At 50.0% G+C, this 22,290-nt stretch overlaps 2 protein-coding genes across 2 annotated transcripts in view; both read left to right on the top strand.

Annotated features, from left to right (window-relative positions):
- The window catches only part of LOC148832634 (scavenger receptor cysteine-rich type 1 protein M130-like), a 31,626-nt gene extending 20,876 nt beyond the window's left edge, over window positions 1-10,750 (top strand). The window contains exons 15-28 of the mRNA XM_088918134.1: window positions 256-558; window positions 2,103-2,414; window positions 2,611-2,742; window positions 3,233-3,331; window positions 4,905-4,967; window positions 5,700-5,762; window positions 5,975-6,043; window positions 6,543-6,581; window positions 7,072-7,519; window positions 7,611-7,738; window positions 8,251-8,306; window positions 8,791-8,841; window positions 9,134-9,184; window positions 10,610-10,750. Coding sequence (XP_088774260.1) covers window positions 256-558; window positions 2,103-2,414; window positions 2,611-2,742; window positions 3,233-3,331; window positions 4,905-4,967; window positions 5,700-5,762; window positions 5,975-6,043; window positions 6,543-6,581; window positions 7,072-7,519; window positions 7,611-7,738; window positions 8,251-8,306; window positions 8,791-8,841; window positions 9,134-9,184; window positions 10,610-10,750 — 1,955 coding nt within the window. The remainder of the gene's footprint in view (window positions 1-255; window positions 559-2,102; window positions 2,415-2,610; window positions 2,743-3,232; window positions 3,332-4,904; window positions 4,968-5,699; window positions 5,763-5,974; window positions 6,044-6,542; window positions 6,582-7,071; window positions 7,520-7,610; window positions 7,739-8,250; window positions 8,307-8,790; window positions 8,842-9,133; window positions 9,185-10,609) is intronic.
- Window positions 10,751-10,976: 226 nt separating this feature from the next.
- On the top strand, window positions 10,977-19,584 carry LOC148832633 (uncharacterized). The gene is made up of 5 exons (XM_088918133.1): window positions 10,977-11,462; window positions 11,997-12,012; window positions 13,388-13,742; window positions 15,086-15,179; window positions 17,065-19,584. The coding sequence occupies exons 1-5, from the start codon at window positions 11,249-11,251 to the stop codon at window positions 18,573-18,575; spliced, it is 2,190 nt and encodes a 729-aa protein (XP_088774259.1). The 5' UTR covers window positions 10,977-11,248; the 3' UTR covers window positions 18,576-19,584.
- Window positions 19,585-22,290: the final 2,706 nt, after the last annotated feature.

Below are 22,290 nucleotides of genomic sequence, written 5' to 3'. Positions count from 1 at the left end.
TTAAGAACACAAGAATGGTTGGGGAGTACATAGCTGAGGATCTCATCGAGCTGTTCCAGGGTATCGGCTTCAACAACACGGCTGGGCAGCTTGTTCCACACTCCCACCACCCTTTGTGTAAAGAGGTGCCTTTTGTTCTCAGACAGAAGTTGCTAGAGGTGGAGGTAGCAGTGGAGGCTGAGCCCTGGAGTTATCAGGTTGATGTCAGAGCGGAAGCTGTGTTTCTTCAGAAGGGCTGTGCTGTTGTGTTGGCAGAGCACAAGCAGCTGAGGCTGTCCGGGGGCTGCTCGGGGCAGGTGGAGCTTTTCTACAACGGCAGCTGGGGCAGCGTCTGCTTCAATGATATGACCGACCTCGCGGCCGCCGTGATCTGCCACCAGCTGGGCTGCGGAGACGGTGCGGGAATCAGAGAGACAGCGTCCAGGCTGACCGACGCCCCCCGGTGGCTGGACAGAGTTCAGTGTGAGGCGCAGGATTTCTCTCTGTGGCAGTGCCGCTCCTCGCCCTGGGGCCCTGACAGCTGCTGGAGCACCGAAGTGGCTGAGGTCACCTGCTCAGGTAACAGTGTCTCTTTCTCTGTCTGGAACATAAACCCGAAGAAGGTCCATGTTCGTGATTATGATCCCTGAGTTATCTGTCATGGTCAACGATGCCATGTTGTCACATTCCCTCACTGGGATGACTGAGCGCGCTCAGCGTGGACTTCACAGGGCAAAGGTCACAGGAGATGGGCAGGGCGATGAGGTGTGAGACAGGAGCACTGTTCTGGGGCAAAGCAAATAGGTGAAAAGCTCTCAAATCAAGACAACCTATTGTACAGCCCTGCTCTTTCTGCTGCACCACGCTGTGTGTGAGGCCTCACTAGACTTGCAATGTCTCAGTCTAAACCTGAGCACCAAAAGAAATATACCTGTGCTTATACATGTTGGTTTCTGTAAAAACGTAGATGTTTTTCGTACATTTTCATGAATGGATAGTTAAGATGTATTAACAAGGGTGTATTTTACAAGGAATGTATTTCAGGTTTATTAGGAGCTTGATCAGCATTGTTAAATCGTAGGTTAAATAATGAATTAGTGTCTTATTTTTAATAGCACTAAGAGTTTAATAGATACCCCTTCCCTTCGGGGAATATAGAATAGACAATTAATTAATCAACCTTACAGTATATTAAATGTTATGAAAAGGGAAAACTATTCTATTAATTTAACACTGTCAGACAACAGACCATTACAATATAAAACAATGATGACGGTTCATTATGTCTGAACAATTTTAAAAACAGCTATTACTAACCTCAATGTTTAAAGCTTATGAATGAATTGTAGGTGAGACCACGTAAAATACATGAAGGCTTAGATATGTTTAAAGTGTATTCATTTGTTTTTTTCCCTGAAAAGGTAAAAAGGATGAAGTTCCTGGAAGTGATGCATCACCTAAAATGAACCAAACTAAGGAGCACTGTCCTGGTGAGTTCACTCTGTAACATTCTAGCTTTAGAACTGAGCTGAGAGGATCTCAGCAATTCTTCTGTAGAGCAACTGAGCTGAGGGGATTCAGGAGCACCAGTGTTCTTCTTTAGAGCAACTGAGCTGAGGGGATTCAGGAGCACCAGTGTTCTTCTCTACAGAAACTGAGCTGATGGGATTCAAGAGCAACAGTTTTCTTCTCTAGGGCAACTGAGCTGAGGGGATTCAGGAGCAACAGTGTTAGTCTCTGGAGCAACTGAGCTGAGGGGATTCGGGAGCAACAGTGTTCTTCTCTACAGCAACTGAGCTGAGGGGATTCAGGAGCAACAGTGTTCGTCTCTAGGGCAACTGAGCTGAGGGGATTCAGGAGTGCCAGTGTTCTTCTCTACAGCAACTGAGCTGAGGGGATTCAGAAGCACCAGTGTTCTTCTCTAGAGCAACTGAGCTGAGGGGATTCAGGAGCAACAGTGTTATTCTCTAGAGCAACTGAGCTGAGGGGATTCAGGAGCAACAGTGTTCTCTAGAGCAACTGAGCTGAGGGGATACAGGAGCACCTGTGTTATTCTCTAGAGCAACTGAGCTGAGGGGAATTATTAAGCATAATGGATTGATAGCCTCAACTTTCTCAACTAGGTCTGCGCCTGGTGGGACCCAGTAACTGCTCTGGCCGGGTGGAGGTGCGGTTCGAGGGCTCCTGGGGGACGGTGTGTGACGACTCTTGGGACCTACAGGACGCCCAGGTGGTCTGCAGACAGCTGGGCTGCGGGGCAGCCGTGAGGGCCGTGGGCGATGCCTCGTTCGGCAGGGGACACGGCGCCATCTGGCTGGACGAGGTGAAGTGCGTGGGCGATGAGCGCCACCTGTGGGACTGCTGCCGCTCTCCCCTGGGACAGAGCGACTGCGCACACAAGGAGGATGCTGGGGTCGTCTGTACAGGACTGAAGGGTAAGTGACTTTCACCGAGATCCTGCTTGGTAAGGTCAGCCTCCGTGGATTCTCAGTCTATGGCAGCTGCTGGACCAGATTTCTGTAGCTGATGGGTAACAGATTTCACTGCTCCTGTCCAGAATGCACTCTGGGGAAGGCACGAGGAGCAGGACATTGTGTCTCTTTGCTAGCATGTTGGCCTTCTGCTCACCAGGTGTCGCTGTGAGCACGCCGCAGGCCCAGTCCACAATCCCCATGGTTTCCTTCCTGGTGCTAGGGGCTCTGCTCTTCGTGGTGCTGGTCCTGTGCGCCGGGCAGCTGTACCAGAACCGGGGACTGCGGAGAGGTAGGGAAGGAAGTCCCAGTGTGGAGACCGGGTATCAGCAGTATGCAGATTTCAGTGTAGGCCTGACTCCAGCACAACTGGCCCCAAGCCTTTACTTAATCCCTGGGCTGAAGAGCTTCTGGGCGCAAACTCCCAGAGCCTTTCTTCTTTCTGTTGGGTGGGTTCTGCTGGGAACAGAGAGCTGGCAGCACCTGCAGTTGTGTTTCTTGGTTATTTGAATTTGGTTGAGGATTACAAAGCTTCCTGCGCTTTGGGAAGTTGAAAGGGCTTTGACTTGCTTAAAAATCAAGGGTAGCTGAGGGCAACGTGCACTGCATGGTGTGCACTGTCATTTTAACACAGTATAAGAAGCACAGCTCTGCTCTGCATGAAAACAGCAGCCCAGGAATCATTCATCGAGCATTACAGTCACCACAGAGAACTGTAGAAACCTCAGGCAAGGTAATAGCCCCTTGATGTAGCTGTGTGTTTCTGTGCTGCCTGCTTCCAGTCATCGCAGAGAGAGATTTGACTGGGTCTCCTGATGCCGTATATGAGGAACTTGAGTACAAATTTGGCAGAGAGGAAGTCTACAGTGACTACAGGAGAGGTGAGTGGGACCAATTTTCGATTCCTCACACTGCAGGACAGGCAAAGACGCTGAGATCTGAACTGTCCGGCAGGGACTGGCTTGTGAGGAAGCATAAGAGCTAAAAACAATGTTTTTTATTTTCAGCTAGTTGTTCTTTCAGGCCGGTGGTGAAGTTTATTATTTCAGTTTAATTTCACACGTTCATCTAAGTGGAGAAATATTTCTGTCAGTTATTCCCTGGGGATGTGATCAATATTTCTGCTGCACAAAATAGATCTAGATTTTAAAGAATTAGAAAATTTGACCATTAAAAACCTTTTAACTTAAAAATAACTCACTTCTATCATTAGGATAAACGTCTGGTATAAAATATAAAATATAATATTGATTTGCAATCATCAGCATTCATGATTGATTATTTAAGGTTGATTCCCTTTATAACACAAAGAGCTGTTTAGCTCTAATTTCATAATTATCCCACTGTACTCCTTAGATGTGGAGGGTTTGTAGGTTATTGGTGTAGACCAGGCTTTCAAAGATCTTCACTGCATTATCAGTTTTTAAAGACCTGGAACCATATACCGGTGATCAGTTGTTGTTGGGTTAAATGAAGAAGGAATTTTGAGATCTGAGGGTCAAATCCATAGTCCAGGGGTCCCCAGCTCTGGCCCTCCAGCACTGCTGTCCAGCAAGTTTTACAAGTCTAAATTTCCAGCATCCTAAGAACAAGGAAAATTTAACTTGTCCAATTAAGCAATTGATGAATCCAATTAAAGTAATTAAACTCTCAAGTGGAAGAAAAAACATAATCTACCCCAGATGCCTGTAAGGGAATTTGTCTTGCACATCAAAAGCTCATAAACATGTGACATAAAAGACAATAACACAATACAACAACCGTACAATACCATAATACACAACAACATTCAACAGCATCGATCAATCAGGACTCTTCCAGTATAATAAGATTAAAAAACAGAACATTAGCTTATAAAGAGCCTTAAAAAATATTTTTTCATTGTTCATTATTCAACCATTCCATGCTTTTGGGTGGAAAGGCAGTAGATGCTCTCTTAGTCTTTCTGCAGGGGATCTGCTACCTCCTCCCAGAGGGTAGGAGAGTATAGTCTAATACGAGTGGATGACAGGGGTCTTCTAAGATTTTTATGTGCAAGATTAATAATAGGTCTCTCCATTAGACATGTTATTGACTCCAAGGACACCCTGGTACCAATACTTGCCTCCAGTCCTGATCACTTTGTTCACCTTATTTTTGGCGAGCTCAGACTTCAGAAAGGATTGCCGAGCAGCACGTTGGCGCAGGGGTTAGCCCTGCTGCCCACCCAGCCCTTGGGTCTCGGGTTCGAGACAGGTCTGAGAAGGCAGGGTTTTTTGGGTGGGTGCTCCAGGTTCCCCGTGGGTGTGTGTGTGTGTGTGTCAAGCATGGGCGGGCGAAATCCAGTTGAATCGCTGAGTCAGACATGCAAAATGACCGGAGTCGTGGGCTGAAGTTCCGGTGACAGCTTCAGCGCGCCACACACCCAGCACTTGACCGGAAAGGCAGAGTAGTAACCTGCTCCTCTCTCCGCAGGGAAATTCCTTCTGGATGAGCTGGCGTCAGGATACGATGAGGTGGGGGACATCGACAGAGCAGGTAAGACATCAGAGGAGCGCAGGAATAGATAAAGCAGAATTGCATTGTGGGAGAAGCACTACAAGAGTGACACAAGAGTGTGCAGAGGGAATTAGAGGACATGGGCACGAAAAGGAGGCACTTCCTTCTTACACTGCTCATGCAGAACTCCAGTCCACTGGTAAAACCCGTGTTACAGAATCACACTTGAGAACAAGGGTCTTAAAGTCAGACTTGAGCATCGTGTCTCTTGTAATGTAATGAGAGCTTCACATGTGAGGAGTGCAGCACCGGAAGGCTCTGCCCCAGCAGAATTAAGTCAGTGTCCGTGAACAACCAACAGCTCAGTCTTTTCTGATCTGAGGACAGGATCAGAAGCTGTTAGAGGGTGGTAGGATCGAGTCGAGATGGCAGATCTTGTCTGAACTACATTTGCCAGAAAGCAGTGCGGAATGACTGGCCGCCATTTGTCACCTGACCAATTGGAGAAATACAATTGGTCAGAACACAGTTCAAAAACAGGAGGCAGAAGCTAGGAACACAGCAGAGTTTATCAGAGGGAGGAGAGAGCAAGGAAGTGGTCAATGGACACTTTGTTGGGAGAGTTGATTTCTGTATTTGAGACAAAATTTGTTTTGATGCCAGGTAACGCTTAGCTGCCTGGTTATTGATGACGAGGACAATTGAAGAAGTTCAGTGAGAGCTGGAAGAGGGTTTGGGGATTGAGTTTAAGCTCTGTGTTTTACCTCGCAGCTGTGTCTGTTACCAAGACTTATCTGTTAAAAGATACCTGCTACCACACTGTGCCCCTGCGGTGTCAGAATATACAGGTCTACAAACTACGAAACAACATAGTTTCAGTTGTATCACATGTATAGTCAATGGAGGGACTTTACATTGGGAAAACCTGTCAACAGTAGCAATAAAAAGGCAAGCTGTGATTCAGGTAGAATCTGTCAATAGTGCTTTGTATACAATAGTAGGTCTGAAGGGAGAAACTACATACTGGCCTGCTCTCTTCTTTACAGACAGTTTCCATGCTGAGGAGCCCTTAGGGTATGATGATGTGCAGGACATTGAGAGCAGCCCCAGCCCAGGTAAGGGGATCCTGTGTACAGTGTACTCAGCAGGGCAGGTGCCCAGGAGAGTGGCTTTAGAGTTGGGGTGTCCATCCCCAGTCCCAGCCCAGCCCTTTTCTAAAGAATAGCAACGCCTGTAAGATATTGATCAATTCAGCCAGTCATGTATTCAGGTAGGAGAAGTCTGATCCTGAGGAGTTAAGGGGCACTAAGACTTTGGTCCTCTATGATCTCCTATTTAGTGCTTATGCTTTATGCTTAACCGATCACAGTGAAATTGTTCCAGGCCTTTAAACCTTGGTGAGTTAATGGCGACCTACACAATCTGCTGGATTGGAGCTCACCAGCCTCAGAGGTCCAAATGCAATGAATCTCAGTCCTGCGTCTTCTGGATTTTGCTCTGGACTGCTTCTTAATCTTGGACTAATTGTTCAGTTTTCTATTCGAGGCCTTTTTAATATAAAATAATGGGTTTCAGCTGGTAAAATGACGGTTTCCCTGGCGGTCTCTCTGGCAGCTGGCCCTCCTCCGGCCGCAGTAGACTACGATGATGTCGGTGTCCCAGCCTCCAGGAGAGACCAGGATTGGAGAGACTGACGGCGCATGATCGGAGATTTCCACTGGGTTCTTGGGAATTGACCATTTGGCAGCTGGAAGCTTTCATTAAATCTAAAAACAGTGTTTGCACAGAGGGTTGTGCAGACTCTGCAGTCGCTGTTGTGCAAAAACGAGAAGAGGGAAGAGAAGCCAGTGTCCCAGAATGTTTATATCAGTCGCCTTCATTTAGCCGTTTTGTCTGTTTTTTCTTCCACGTTTCAAAACCATAAAGGTGTAAATTTGTGAAAGGACAGGTATTACAGCGAGCTTGCGCTGTTTCCATTTTACCTGAGGATAATCCCTTTCGCTCCCAAGTACTCAGATGTGAACAGTGAGACAAGGTGCACAGGCCATCATTTTTATCTACCTGTACTGCTCTGCTCCACCTCAACTTGCCCCGACCTGATCTGCCCCACCCCACCCGACTCTTTCCTGCCCTTTGTGCCCAGCTCCGCCCACCCTTTCCTGCCCTGTGCCGCCCCACCCCACCCTGTCCCACCCTTCCGTATCTAGCTCCGCCCAGTCTTTCCTGTCCTTCTGTGCCCAGCTCCGCCCAGTCTTTCCTGTCCTTCTGTGCCCAGCTCCGCCCATCCTGCCCCACCCTTCTGTGCCCAGCTCTGCCCACCCTTTCCTGTCCTTCTGTGCCCAGCTCCGCCCACCCTTTCCTGTCCTTCTGTGCCCAGCTCCGCCCATCCTGTCCCGCCCTTCTGTGCCCAGCTCTGCCCAGTCTTTCCTGTCCTTCTGTGCCCAGCTCCGCCCATCCTGTCCCGCCCTTCTGTGCCCAGCTCCGCCCCCCCTTCCTGTCCTTCTGTGCCCAGCTCCGCCCATCCTGTCCCGCCCTTCTGTGCCCAGCTCCGCCCACCCTTTCCTGTCCTTCTGTGCCCAGCTCCGCCCACTGTTTCCTGTCCTTCTGTGCCCAGCTCCGCCCACTCTTTCCTGTCCTTCTGGGCCCAGCTCCGCCCACCCTTTCCTGTCCTTCTGTGCCCAGCTCCGCCCACCCTTTCCTGTCCTTCTGTGCCCAGCTCCGCCCACCCTTTCCTGTCCTTCTGTGCCCAGCTCCGCCCATCCTGTCCCGCCCTTCTGTGCCCAGCTCCGCCCACTCTTTCCTGTCCTTCTGTGCCCAGCTCCGCCCACCCTTTTCTGCCCTGCCCCAGTGCCTTTATCCTGGCCACCAGGACTACCTACATTTATAAAGGCCTGATGGATTTGTGTGTGTGTGATGCACATGAACCTAGTGGTTAAAAGGACCTGCACTTCTGTAGAAGGCTGATGTATGGCAGATCAATGTATTGTCAGAATTCAAGGTCTTGATGACATGAAACCCCCAAAGCTAAGAGCAGCCCAGATTCACGAAGTGGAGGACAAGCTGGGGGTTGAAACTCTGCACACCTTAGCTTTAATGTGGGGGAGTATGCTGTGGAGCAGCAGACGATATTGGTTGTTGGAAACTTAAAACAGTGAGACAGTGAGGCAGCAACAGGTGAGAGCACGTCAGCACATGGAGAGTACATCTGTCTGTTGCTGCAGACATTTACTGAACAAATGCAGACCGACACTGTGAAACCAAGGACTGACACCCGATCGATCAATCACATGAGTTTAGCCCAGCTGCCTGATCTTCTCTGCAGCTTCAGATCTGTTCCCTCAGGTGCATCTTGGGACACCGAATGTCAAGTTCCAGCCAGTACTGTCATCCCAGAGCTGGCCAGTTTCTTTTTCTTCCATTGAATGTTTCCAGAAGGCTTTTCTGTATGTTCGGCATTTCTGAGTATTGCTTTTTGATGAAAGGATTTCTTATGCTTTGTGATTTTGCTTTACCAGTTTCTTAATAAAGGTATTACAGTCTTGCACTGTGGTTTGCCGATATTCTGTTGCGGGTACAGCCGCCCTGAACGAAAACCATTGTTTTTAAAGCGTCTGACCAGCCAGGGAAATTAAGAAAAAATAATTAGCACCTATGTCCTTTGTCTACCGGGGTGCTTTATTCGTTTAAACCAAGCTGATATGGGAGTTACTATTAAAGCCCATATTAACGAAGTGACACAGAGTGCCCAGGGCGTTTGCTCTGGTGATGTGGACAATCGTGCAGTGGAGTATAACTCTCCAGCACCTGCCCACACTTCTGCACATTGTTGCAGGCTACTCCAGTCACACGCTCTTTCTCACAGAGGCTCCTAGGGGGGCTGGAAACAGGAAACTGCTGCTGCGGTGTCCGGCAGGTCAGAGAACCCGAAGCTGCAGGCGGGGCTAGGCGGATCCCCATCCAACATGCCCGGACTTCCTGGTCATCTGCTTTCATCTGTGGAAAATGAGGAGAGTTGGGTCTGAGATCAACTCCAAACACACATTCTCATCACATCACATTTCGGGTGTCCAGTCACACGCCCATTCCCGGGCGGCACGGTGGCGCAGTGGCTTCATTCTGGACCCGGGGTGCTGTCTGTGTGGAGTCTGCATGTTCTCCCCGTGTTCGCATGGGTTTCCTCCAGGTGGTCCGGTTTCCTCCCACAGTCCACAGCCAAGCTGGTGGGTTCATTAGGTTCTGGGAGAATTGGCCCTAGGGTGAGGGTGTGTGCCCTGCAGTGGACTGGCTTCCCATCCAGGGCGTGCCCTGCCTCGTGCCTGTGACTTGCTGGGATGGGCCGTGACCCTGAATTGGAAGAATTGGTTAGAAAATAGATTCCAATATTGCAGTCTACAGTCTTAGATGCTTCCTTAACTTTTGCAAGCAATAATCACTTTTTGGTACTGTCATGAAGAACAAACTCACTCTCAAAAGCTATTTAGAAGAACCAGGTCCAACCAGACTGACCTATGCTGTTCGGGGAAAGGAGTTCACTGCTTTGCTTGCTGCATGATAGATATGTATCAGCAGAGAAACCAATAAAGACAGATGTAAATTTTCCCACAGCGAGCGATCCTGGAGCCAATATAATTTATCCCCACATGGAATTTTTTAATTAATTTATTAAACTCTTGTTTGAGAAAGTGCATTTAAAACTGAGAAAAGGCGGCACTCCTTCATCTGCTTGCACAAAGAGTGGTAGGAGTGTGAAACAACCTGTCTAGCCATGTTGTTGAAGCTGATACACTGGGTTCTTTCAAGAACCCTCATTTCAAATGCAAATTCCCTTATGTTCCTGTTGAAAATATGGAGGGCTTACTTTATATTTTATATAACACAGTAAAAAAAAAAATACTGTCCTCCCACCCTGAGCTCTGGCTCTGCCACTGTGGGAAGTCAGCAACACTTCCAGTGCTGTCCTGCAACAAGTTAAGAGCCAGGAAATCTCTGCTTCTGATTTTCTGCTTAGCAGTTATCTGCACATCTCCCAGTTACCACCAGGTGGGTTATACTACTGTGTCTGCTGAAATATTCGTGCAAGGGGAAGACACAATTTTGCCGTTGAGACAGCATTTTACTTTTCCTTAAGTGTCTGTGAACTGCCAGTCATTTTTCCAGAGATATATGTTCCAATAGAAATGATGTGACAGGTCAGCAACGTGACAGCGGTATTACTACACAGAACATCGCAGCTCGGTGATCAGTAGCAGGTAATGCTCTGTGGGAGCTCTGATACTCTGTATACTAATATCGCGCTGTGCAGAAGCAGTAAAGTCCAAACCAGAGCGGTTCCACAGTGTTAATGGACTGAGATCACATCCACTTAACCACCTGGACGGTCCATTTCAGGAATAGCCCCCCCAGCAGTGCTGGTCTCCACTTATAGCAGCTGGGGTAAAGTACCTGAGCACTGCACTGTCTGCTGCAGCAGGGACTCAAACCCACAACACTGTTAGCTACAATCTGGTCACCCCCCTACACACACACACATATACACACCCGCTCTGTGCTGCATGGGACGCCATGATGTTCAGGTCGTGTGTCGGGCAGTCGTTTCCCGCACAGCGCTCGACCAGCGGGCGCCCCCTGCTGGCGGCTGAGGAACACTAACGCCGGTCCTGTTGGCCTGTGTCTGGCACAAGAAGACCTACCGGACTGATCCGGAGCCCCACTTCAACAGCGCCCGGCCCCCGGAGGAGGTGCAGGTGACCGTGCCGAGCCCGTTTCCCATCCTGGAAAGACACAGATGTGTCCCGCTGGACACGGACCTTTTAGGAAGTTAATTCCATATCAGCACGCTTTATACGTACTACACTGCCCACGGTGGCGTGAATTTGACACGAATGGGCGTGTTTTCTTGGTTAGGTTTGGTACAGTCCCCCCCATTTGGGGGGCGTTTTCCAGAAATGACCGTTACACAGGCTGAGAGATATCAATCTATATTTAGTACCCGCAGACAACTACACAGCAGCAACGCGCTGGTCTGTTTGGATGTTAACAAGAGTTCAGCACCGATGCATCTCGTTTAACGCCAGTGACTTTCAGACCACAAAACCAGCGACGAGAGCCAGCCGCCCGCCCGCCCGCGTTGGGCGCTTTTATTTTGAAGACGTCCCCTGTACAGCTCAGCCCCGGGGAGCGAAAGTGTGTTGCGAGTGTGGCGAGGGTGAGGCTGTGTGCCAGGAGAGAAACACACCAGCGCGTCAGCCGCCGGTGCCTCTCTGGCGGTTTGGCAGGGCGACACCGCCGGACACCTACCTCCACGGCAGGGGGGCGAAAAGATGTCCGGGCCCGGCTCGTCTTTCCCGGCACGGCTCGCTTCTGTCCTGGAGACCCTGGTGCGAGCAGCGCTGTGCGAAATCACGCAGCTGGTGGAGGACGAGCTGTCTCAGGCCAGGAGGGAGAACGACACGCTGAGAAAGAGGCTGCAGGTGTCGGCGGGCGAGCCGGCAGCAGGGCGGGATCACGGCACCGACACCTGGGGAGGAAGAGCCGGTAACTGACGAGGCGTTGTATAGCCTCTCTCTCTGTCCGAGGCTGCATGTTCATTAGCTGTCAGTAACTTTTATTTTATGTTGCACCTTTAAAATTGGCTCCTCAAAGCGCTTTGCAGGAAGAAAAAAGCACACGACGAGAGGAGACAGCAGGATTACATTCTTACGCTGAGGGTTTGGAGTACAGTGTGAAAGCAGAGGGGCAGATACAATCGCCAGGGTAAAAAAAAAATGGAATAATTTCGCGTTAGAACAGGCTTTCACCCCGGTCCTGTGTCCTGCTTGAGCTCTGCCTCTCCAGCACTAACTGATGCTTTTGACTGACCTGCTTGTTTGTTTAAACGTCTGTCGGACTTGCGTGTGCACACTGTCCCCAAGTTTCACAGAGTCACGCAGCTTCCAGCGCGTTGACTCCAACAGCGTGAGCACACAGCTTCTACTCAAACCTGCTGGCCTTGATTTCGGACAGACCCGCTCCCGATGGGAATGGGGCTGTGTTACGTCCTGCCTCGCTGAGCTGTTTCTCTTTCTGCAGAGCTCCGGTCGCCCGTGTGAGGGCGGTTTGAATCTCCGGCGCAAACTGGGAGGACACGCATTACTGACTGTACAGACCCCATTCGAAGCTTTAGGAGCTGAAAGCGTGTTTAAAAAGATGCCCCTCGCAGGGGGTTGAAGTGTGGTTAACTTGTGATTACTTCGTCAGCTGGAGTAGAAATCTCCCAGAATCAGGGTTGGGGAGACACTGGAATAAAACATAATTCCTGCCCTTACGAGATCTGAAAAAAAATTACAACCCAGCTCCTGCCTGAACTCCCAATACAGCCACCCCTGCACCTTTTAATACTGCAGACAACAGCAAACTCTACAACTCACAACTGGCAGCCCACTGGAGCTCAGCAGGAGGGAGCCTGGTCAGTACCTGGAGGGGAGACTCCTGGGAAAGCTAAGGCTGCTGCTGGAAGAGGTGTTAGTGGGGGCTGCAGGGGGCACTCACCCTGCGGTCTGTGTGGGTCCTAATGCCCCAGTATAGTGATGGGGACACTACACTGTAAAAAGGCGCCGTCCTTCGGATGAGACATAAAACTGTGGTCCTGACTCCCTGTGGTCATTAAAAATCCCAGGGTGATTCTTGAAAAGAGTAGGGGTGTTACCCTGTTGTCCTGGCCAAATTTCCCATTGGCCCTTACCAATCATGGCCTCCTAATAATCCCCATCTCTGAACTGGCTTCATCACTCTGCTCTCCTCCCCACTGAGAGCTGGTGTGTGTGAGCAGACTGGTGCATCATCCAGGTGGGGCTGCAGACTGGTGGTGGTGGAGGGGGTCCCCATTACCTTTAAAGTGGTTTGAGCGGAGTGTCCAGAAAAGCGCTATATAAGTGTAAGCAATTATTAATTATTACTGGAACTAACGCAGCTCTTAGACTGAAGAGAGATGTATAACCCCAAAAAGTTTCATTTCTGATGGACACATACATTCTCATTTTTCATAAGAGTGCTATACGCGCGTTTGCAAGCAGCGTGCAGACAGAAGCAGCGTGCAGGCAGAAGGAACAAATGGCTCAGCTAAACCTAACCACACGTTTCCATTGAAAGGGCTGTGGCGAAATTAAAGAGGACCGCGAAAATTAGCTTGTTCGTGAAATCAATGAGCGTTGGTCACCGGTGTTCAGCAAGTCCAGTAACTGAGGCAGCCCACGCATAATGTCAGCAGAGCACAGAAATCGAAAGCCATACTTTAAAGCTTGATCACTTTTTATCAGTCATACTGAAACCTGATTTTTAACCAGAACAGTTTCTAATCACAGGAGAGCCGTTGTGTCTGTCTGGCTTGCAAAACATTTCCCAAAGGTGCCTAAGCAAGTTAGCAATAGAAGTGTTTTTCAGGCCTATGAGCAGTATATTTTAGCATGAGGCTGTATTTAAAGACTCAAACACACCAGTGTGCAGAGAACCAGTTTTAATGTCCTTGACTGTTCACATGGGGGTCTGAACAAGCCGCAGTCTGAAGCTCAGGTCGAACTTCTAGGGTCCAGAGGAGTTGGGTTGAGAAAGCTTCTCTGGTTGCACCATGGGAGGGGGTGCGGCTCCCTGCAGTTACCAGGGAAACGAGTGGCTCCGCCCCCCTGCTGCCCCCCTCCCGGTGCAGGTCCAGGTGTTAACTTTTGTCTGCCTGCAGTTCCCAAAGAGGAAGCATCTCTTGTGGTAGAGAGAGTCTTTGGCAAAGAATGGTGCAGCTGTCTGTGGAGACCTGGGGAGCCAACATCCAGGGACACTGAGGAGGTAATAATGATAACTTCTTGCATATATATAGTGTTTTTCATGCCAAAAGATCTTGAAGCACTTTATATACTGGAGGGGATTCACTTCCTCTCCGACTGAAGTACATCCCCAACTGGGAGACACACAGCTCCCTCCTGCACCAGCGGCCCCACCTGGAGACACACAGCCCCCTCCTGCACCAGCAGCTCCACCTGGGAGACACACAGCTCCCTCCTGCACCAGCGGCCCCACCTGGGAGACACACAGCTCCCTCCTGCACCAGCAGCTCCACCTGGGAGACACACAGCCCCCTCTTGCACCAGTATCTCCACCTGGGAGACACACAGCCCCCTCTTGCACCAGTATCTCCACCTGGGAGACACACAGCCCCCTCTTGCACCAGTATCTCCACCTGGGAGACACACAGCCCCCTCCTGCACCAGCAGCTCCACCTGGGAGACACACAGCTCCCTCCTGCACCAGCGGCCCCACCTGGGAGACACACAGCTCCCTCCTGCACCAGCAGCTCCACCTGGGAGACACACAGCCCCCTCTTGCACCAGTATCTCCACCTGGGAGACACACAGCCCCCTCTTGCACCAGTATCTCCACCTGGGAGACACACAGCTCCCTCCTGCACCAGCAGCTCCACCTGGGAGACACACAGCTCCCTCCTGCACCAGCGGCCCCACCTGGGAGACACACAGCCCCCTCCTGCACCAGCGGCCCCACCTGGGAGACACACAGCCCCCTCCTGCACCAGCGGCCCCACCTGGGAGTGAAAATTGAAAATCTGCCTAAAGCAGATACGTTATTGAAGCAGATGCATTTACAATAGGTTTTTTTCAATGGAATCGATGGCTTTAGGCTCATATTCTGTGTAGAGAGGAACATTTTCAAATCTGATGACTGGAGGACTTCATAGGCAGATTGCAGAATTGCTCAGTTGAAACCCCAGCTGGCGTTAGGGTTAGCATTCCCACAGTACTTAGACATTTTTAACCTCATGGGTGTATTTGGGGGCCCAAGTGAAATTAAGGAACAGTGATACTTTTCTCCCAACTTGAATTTTTTTCAGACAGATTTGACTGTTTACATTTAATTGCACATTTCAGGAAATGTAATTCCAAAAGAGAGTCAAAGTGTTAAAAAAAGATACCTTTGGGCAATCTCTCTCAATTGTGTCATGTCAAGTGGAAGCAGAAGTGTTCACAGAGTCAGAACTGGATGGTTCTTGTAACCCTAACCCTAGGCTGGCCTGAATGACACGGTCATTTACTGTAGTTTTTGTATCGGTATACACAGTATTCTATACGAGGTCTTTCTGTTGCAGTATACAGTTTAACAGTTTTCCACTGTTCCAGTTCAGCTCCACGGAGGTCGGGAGACAGAGACTGGAGGAGAGCCTGGCCAGCTGTGACCAGCCGAGAGGAGAGGTGCTCTCCGAGAACAGTACGAGTATGTCTTCCGGCCAGAACCACTTACAAGGAGCTGCACATGACCAATAGGGCAAAAAATCACCCACTGTATTCACACGGTTTCCATTTCCAGTTTACACATCTTTATCGCGTGTTCAGCCCTGGCTGACTCGTTTATCGTCTTGATCATTTGCCCGTGCATCTGTTTCGAGAGCTGCACCTGCAGATGGGTTGCAGGAAAAGCGCGGAGACTGACATCTGCCGCGGTTTTTGCGCCGCCTCAGCCGGCCCTCGCTGAGGCAGGAAATGCAAACCACACCTGCAGGGAGGGTTTGTCCTGTCGGGCTCGACACCTGCCTGCAGAGCAAGCTCTGCCGACAGCAAGGCAGCAAATCCGAGCAGCCACAGCGCACATGTAAACACTGAAGGGGCTGTAGTGTAGGGTAGTGATACAGTCTCCGCGAAAAAGGACTCGGAGGTATAAGGAGACAGGCAAGCCTCTTTCAAGGCTTATTCAAGTTAAGAATAATAGTCCTTTCTTTTTAATTTTCAAACTGTAGCTTAAGCAGAGAGAACACCATCTGGCCCGTTGAGCTCATCTCATCTCAGCCAGCCGTTTCTTGAAAGACGTCAGGGAATCGGCTGCCCTGTCTCCTGCCTGGAGGAGCTCATCCAGCTGTGTCTTGACAAAACCGGGGTATCGGCTTCAAAAACCGCGTGCAAAGATGTGTGCCTCCTGTTCTCTGTTTTAATCAAACTTCTACATGTTTTTTCCACTGGTGTCAGGGAAATGCAACGGAGAGATTTAGAGAGAAATATTCTCCTCTCCTCCTTTTGTAACATGAGAGGGTAGAAACCGTGTCTGGGTTAGATATAAGCATTGGATACAAAAACCTTTTTGCTTCCGTTTAGAGGATATTAAGGTAGGGAAAGGCATTTCAGTCACTATAAAATCCAGCGCATGTAGAGCCAACATGATACTCGATTTCTTTTACAGATGATTAAACCTTGTGTATTTGATGCTATTTGTTTATAGCATAAGTATCAAGCACGTGGCTCCTAATGAGTTGAATGTTTAAATGTCTTTACTTTTGCTACAATGCAACATAATCTGTATCTGTCCTTCTAAACTACATTTGTCTTATCTACATATCTATCCACACGCTTCACACTCATTATCATGTCACTGTTTCAAACTACTGTAAACCGCCTGGTTTAAAGAGCTGTTTAGAATCTGAATCCCAGGTTAGTCATGTGCACTCCAGGACTCTAGGTGGCAGCAAAGTTTCACGACTGACTCGCTTTTCAATATTAAAAGCGGAGCCCAGAGTGGCTGTGAATGTCGTGTCTGTTACAACGTGGCAGAGCAATTGTCAATGAGGGTTTTGTTTTTGCTAGGCAGATACTGGTTTCTTGAGATTTGAGGAAGAGCACCAGGGGCTGTGTTTCAGCTGTGCAAGTCTGCGCTGGAGTCTTGTCTGTCAGAACCTCAGTGAAGTAGGTCAAAGCAGCAGCAGCAGCAGCACAGAAAAGTGCAAATGGAAGGCTCCTACTATTCTGAACGAGCCAGTGGCCATAGGTGCTGTTGTGTCTCTGGAAAAGAGGCTGCAGGTTATACAGATTTTTAAGAATCTCCACCGAGGTCCCACAAGGGTAAAATATGTGGAAGTGTATTTAAAAGGGACAACAAGAGGCACTTGTTTCTACAAAGGAGGGTGGGGGTGTGGAACAAACTGCCTAGCCATGTTGTTGAAGCTGATAACCTGGCTTCTTTCAAGACACAGCTGGATGAGATCCTCCGCTCAGGACAGGGGGCACTTCTTTACACGGAGGTTCGGAGATGCTGGAATAAGCTGTCCAGCTGAAAGGCCTCCCGTTTGTAACGGTTCTTTATCTAAATGGCACTGCCACCCTTGGGTGCCCAGGCCTTATTTTTCCAGGAGCTGCTGATGCCAGTTCTCCGTCTGAGGAGTGCAGCCTGACGGAGCAGCAGCATGTTGAGGACAGCAGCTTTACTCTATGGCTGGATACAGAGCCCACAGCCGTGGGGAGCAAGGAGGAGAGAGGAGCCGCGCGGAGTGGACAGGAAGACCCCAAGCTGGATGCCGAAAGGCTCAGTCCCCCGCAGACTGAGTACAGGACAGAGGCGCTTGAGGGCCCAGCCCCAGGCCTGGACAGCAGCGCGGAGAAGTCCCTCCTGGAGCAACAGTGGAAGAAGGTGGCCTTAGAAACTCAGACCAGCATGCACTGCACCGGATGGCTCCCGGAGCGGCAGCCGGCTCTCAGTGAAGAGCAACGCTCCGAGCTGCTTCCGCTGCCCGCGAAGGAGGAAGAGGCAGGAAACACCACGTGGGTGTCCCTTTCGGGAAATCCCGACATCGGCTCGGGCTCGGGCTCCGTCGTCGTTAAGGAGGAGGCGACGGTTTCGGGCAGTGGGAACTGGATAGCCACGCTGGGCCGTTCCCGAGCGGGACGATGTGACACGGACCCACAGGGCGGGGACGCCGGAACCCTGCCCCGGGAGCTCGGGAGCATCCTGAGATCGTGCTCGGTCAGACTGGAGAGGCTGTGCCTGCCGCGGGAGCGCGGACCCTCCGGGAGCGAGAGCGCGGCGCCGCCCCCTGCTGGCGGAAAGGGCTCGGCGCGGTTATCGCGACGGCGCGGGCAAGGGGATGCGCACCGCTGCAGGAGGTGCGGGAGGAGCTTCAGCCAGCCGAGAAAACTCCGATCGCACCAGCAAACCCACAGGGGGGAAGGGCCGTACTCCTGCGCGGAGTGCGGGAAGCATTTCAGCCGGTCCATGTACCTCAAAAGACACCAGCTGATCCACACGGGCAAGAAACCGCACCGCTGCGCCCAGTGCGGGAAGAGCTTTACCTTCTCGAGCGACCTGACCAAGCACCGACGCATCCACACCGGAGAGAAGCCGTTCCGCTGCTCCCAGTGCGGGAAGGGCTTCTGCCTGTCGGTAAATCTGAAGACGCACCTGAGGACGCACACGGGAGAGCGGCCCTACGGCTGCGCGCAGTGCGGGAAGAGCTTCGGGCAGGCGGTTAACCTGAAGATTCACCAGCGGGTGCACACGGGCGAGCGGCCCTACGCCTGCGGGCAGTGCGGGAAGAGCTTCACGCAGGCGGTGGGGCTGAAGCTCCACCAGCGCGTGCACACGGGCGAGCGGCCCTACCGCTGCGCGCAGTGCGGGAGCCGCTTCGGCAGCCCCTGCGTCCTCGCCCGCCACCGGCGGACCCACACCGGCGAGCGGCCGTACGGCTGCGCGCAGTGCGGGAAGAGCTTCAGCAGCTCGGGGAGCCTGAGGAAACACCACAGGATCCACACGGGAGAGCGGCCGCACTGCTGCCCCCACTGCGGCAAGAGCTTCTCTCGCAAAGACAACTTCACGGTGCACCTGCGCATTCACGCTGCCAGGAAGTCGTAACGTCTCCTTTTCATTAAAAAGCCTACCCGTCTGCACGATATCTGAAATAATACCATCTATTCTCAGAGGCACAGCAATAGTCTGAGAATCTGTCCACTTTAAATCAGTATTTAAGGAAGAAACCGCTTTTTCTCTACTAACCTGATCCACAGTAAAGACACCCATGAGGTGGTGTCATCAGCTTCTTCAGATCCGGCTCCGGCAAGTGAGTGTAATAATTAATAATTATAATAATTGCTTACACTTATATAGCGCTTTTCTGGACACTCCACTCAAAGCGCTTTACAGGTAATGGGGACGCCTCTCCACCACCACCAGTGTGCAGCCCCACCTGGATGATGCGACAGCAGCCATAGTGCGCCAGAACGCTCACCACACATCAGCTCTCAGTGGGGAGGAGAGCAGAGTAATGAAGCCAGTTCAGAGATGGGGATTATTAGGAGGCCATGATTGGTAAGGGCCAGGGGGAAATTTGAAAAACACCCCTACTCTTTACGAGAAACACCCTGGGATTTTTAATAACCACAGAGAGTCAGGACCTCGGTTTTTATGTCTCATCCGAAAGATGGCACCTGTTTACAGTATAGTGTCCCCGTCACTATACTGGGGCATTAGGACCCACATGGACCGCAGCGTGAGCGCCCTCTGCTGGCCCCACTAACACCTCTTCCAGCAGGAGCCTTAGTTTTTCCCAGGAGGTCTCCCATCCAGGTACTGACCAGGCTCACACCTGCTGAGCTCCAGTGGGTTGCCAGTTGTGAGTTGCAGAGTGATATGGGTGTAAGGGCCTGAAACGTTGAGTGAAGTCTATGAAATGGAATGGGTAACGCACAGAATAAGGAATCGGAATAAACTTTCTGAAGACAGATGGGAGAAAGTTAGAAGGATTAATATTATGTGAAGTTGTGAAGCATGAAGGTAGTAATTGTTCAATTCAATGACTACTTTAGGAATGTAAATTACAATGATCAATATAAAAAGAATAAAAGGATATTCTCACTCCAAGAAATATAAATATGATATAATATGTAAATACAAATACATTTTTTCATGTGTGTTGATTGTATATTATTCTATATGTAAACACTTCTTCTTTTTGGGTGAGGGGTGGGGGGGGGGGGGGTGAGGAGCGATCTTTTTTACTTGTGTGTGTGTATATCTCCTATTTTATAACTTTTTTGTTTCTTATTTATATGATTAATTGTGGGAAATATTGGATGGCAATAAAAAACCAAAAAGATCTGGCTCCAGCTGGGTGAGGAGCACTGGGGAGATGGTGCACAGCAGAACAGGGGCAGGACAGAGAAGAACTGCCGCCCAAGCTGAATTAACGGGGAACCGTTAGGAACAGTGTCCCGCGACTCCTGATGACCCAGGTAGGCAGGGTCCCTGTTTGTCGCGTCATCAGAAGGACGGCACCTGCTTACAGCGCAGTGTCTCCAGTCACCGTGCTGGCCTGCGTCTGAACCGGGCTGATTTCACTACCAGCGTTGGCATCGGGCTGTGGCTGCTGGGCTTATTCGCCCCCTTCAGCCCTGGGGGGGGCGGGCTGGTGGGAGCAGTGGCCAGAAGAGGAGGAGCAGAGACTTTGAGGGATCTGGCAGGGCAGGAGACGGAGCAGCTTCGCACACCTTCCTGGACCCGAGTGTGGGGCTGAGATCGGATAAATTCATGGGGATGTTTCTGGCCACGCACACACATTTGTCGACCTGACATAGAACCAACCTCACACAATGCATAGCAATCGTTTGAGATTCGCCTGTTGAAGTGAAACCAAGCTATGCTTCTCAGTGCCCTTTGGGACAGTATTATTGTGGTTTTAGGTAGCTTATTATTTTTATGTTTATGTTCTGCTTTACAAGCTTTCAGCATTATTTAGGGTTTGGTACTTGAACAGGTGAGCTCAACTCTGGTTCAGACGGGCCGCTGTCCAGATTTTTTAGGTCTCTCCAAATCTCCAGCTTTTCAAGAACAAGGAGAGGCTTCGACTTGTCCAATTAAGCAATTAATAAACCCAAGCTGGCTGCTGCCCCCCCTGTTCTAGAACATGTGAGTTCCATATGGGCATTTACAAATGAAAGGTCACAGTTCATAGGTCGCAGGTTACAGGTCAGTGTGGCCGAGTCCCTGGCGTTTCTGGGGAGGCTGCTCCAGCAAGGCACATGGGAGCTGTGTTTGGTGGGCAGTGGGCAGCAGCGTGGAGCAGGGGTTAGGGTTCTAGATTTTTAATGAGATGTTTGGGGGCTCAAAAGCCAGGTGAGACAACCTTGGAGCGAAGCTAGCTGTCGTAGTAAAACATCCCGCTGTAAAAATAAAGTTAAGATTAACTTAAGCTGCTTTGTATAGAAGTGTGAACTAAAACAGTATTAGAAATTGGAGACTGAAAGGAAACCAGCCAGTCGGGATGAAAAATGGGAAACACTGTCGAGCAGGGGCCACTGTTCCTGCAGAGCCTCAGTCCAGCTGGTCACCTGTTTTTAAAGAGTGGGCTAACACCTGTAAGCAAGCGATCTGTTGAATGACAAGAAATCTAGTCCTTGAGGGCTGAAGGGGGTGCAGTGGTTAGCATTGCTGCTTCACAGTGCTGGGGCCCTGGGGTGCTACCTATGGCTTACCACGGCATCCATACGGTATACACAACAACATACAAAATGAACAATTAACTTATCAAAATAAAATTAAAATTAACAGTTGGGCTATGAAGCCTTCTTCAAACACCTGAAAAGGCTCAGCTGATGAAGCTCTGTCTTGTTCTTCTTTCTGCTTTTCAGTTTGGAAATAAGCTCCACTTGTTCCTCTGACACAGCTCCCTGCCTGGACCCTTAAAGAGCTGCAGGTCCTTCAGCCCGGACAGTCAGTTGATCTGTCTGAGTCAAGAAGCCCAACAGGCGGCCGGTGTCAGCGCCCTGGAGGATTCTGTATACTTGTATGAGGTCCCTTCGTAGTTTCAGTTCATTTCATTTTTGTTCAGTTTCCCTTCATAAGAGGTTCACTTCCTGTCAGTGCAGGACTTTCCCTCAAGTCTCAGAATGTCTCTGGTTGCTATTTTCTGGACTGTTCCCAGACCAGCAGCACCTCTTCTATAACATAGTGGCCAAGTATTTACATGTAGTTTAAATGAAGTCTTTCTAGTTTATGATACATTTTAGTTACCTGCACTTGTGTTCTTTAATACATCACTGCATTTATATGTGGAAAACATGCCCTGTTCACCAGTCACATTTCACTGAAGAGCCCCAGGTTTAGGGTCCTTCGTTGTGGGCTGTGTGGACTTTCACTGGGTGATCCAGTTTCCTTCCAAAGTCCAAAGACTGGCTTTGCATCCGGGATGTATCCCGCCACGTGCTCACTGATCAAATATTAAGAACATACGAACACTTAGAAATGAGAAGAGGCCCATCTAGCTCATTGGTAGCAGCTGATGGATCCAAGTCTCCCTTCAAGCTGTTTCTTCTCCTGTCCTCAATTTTAACTGCACTTACCCCCAGTTTCCACTGGTGCCCCACATGAGTCCATGGTTGAACCAGAATCCATCATTATACATTTGTAAGAGAACTTGCCTTGATGGCTTTTTTGCTGCTCCTCCTAACTTGGGATGATTTGCCAACTTGACTAGTTGAATCAAGTTTGGTATTCGGGAATCTAAATAATTGATACATTTAGGAAGTAGCAGTGGTCCTAATGTGGATCCCTGTGGTACTCCAGTTTCACGTAT

This window comes from Atractosteus spatula, chromosome 6 (assembly GCF_055471065.1).
Source record: "Atractosteus spatula isolate fAtrSpa1 chromosome 6, fAtrSpa1.hap1, whole genome shotgun sequence".
NCBI lineage: Eukaryota > Metazoa > Chordata > Actinopteri > Semionotiformes > Lepisosteidae > Atractosteus > Atractosteus spatula.
This window is presented reverse-complemented; position numbering and strand designations above follow the sequence as displayed.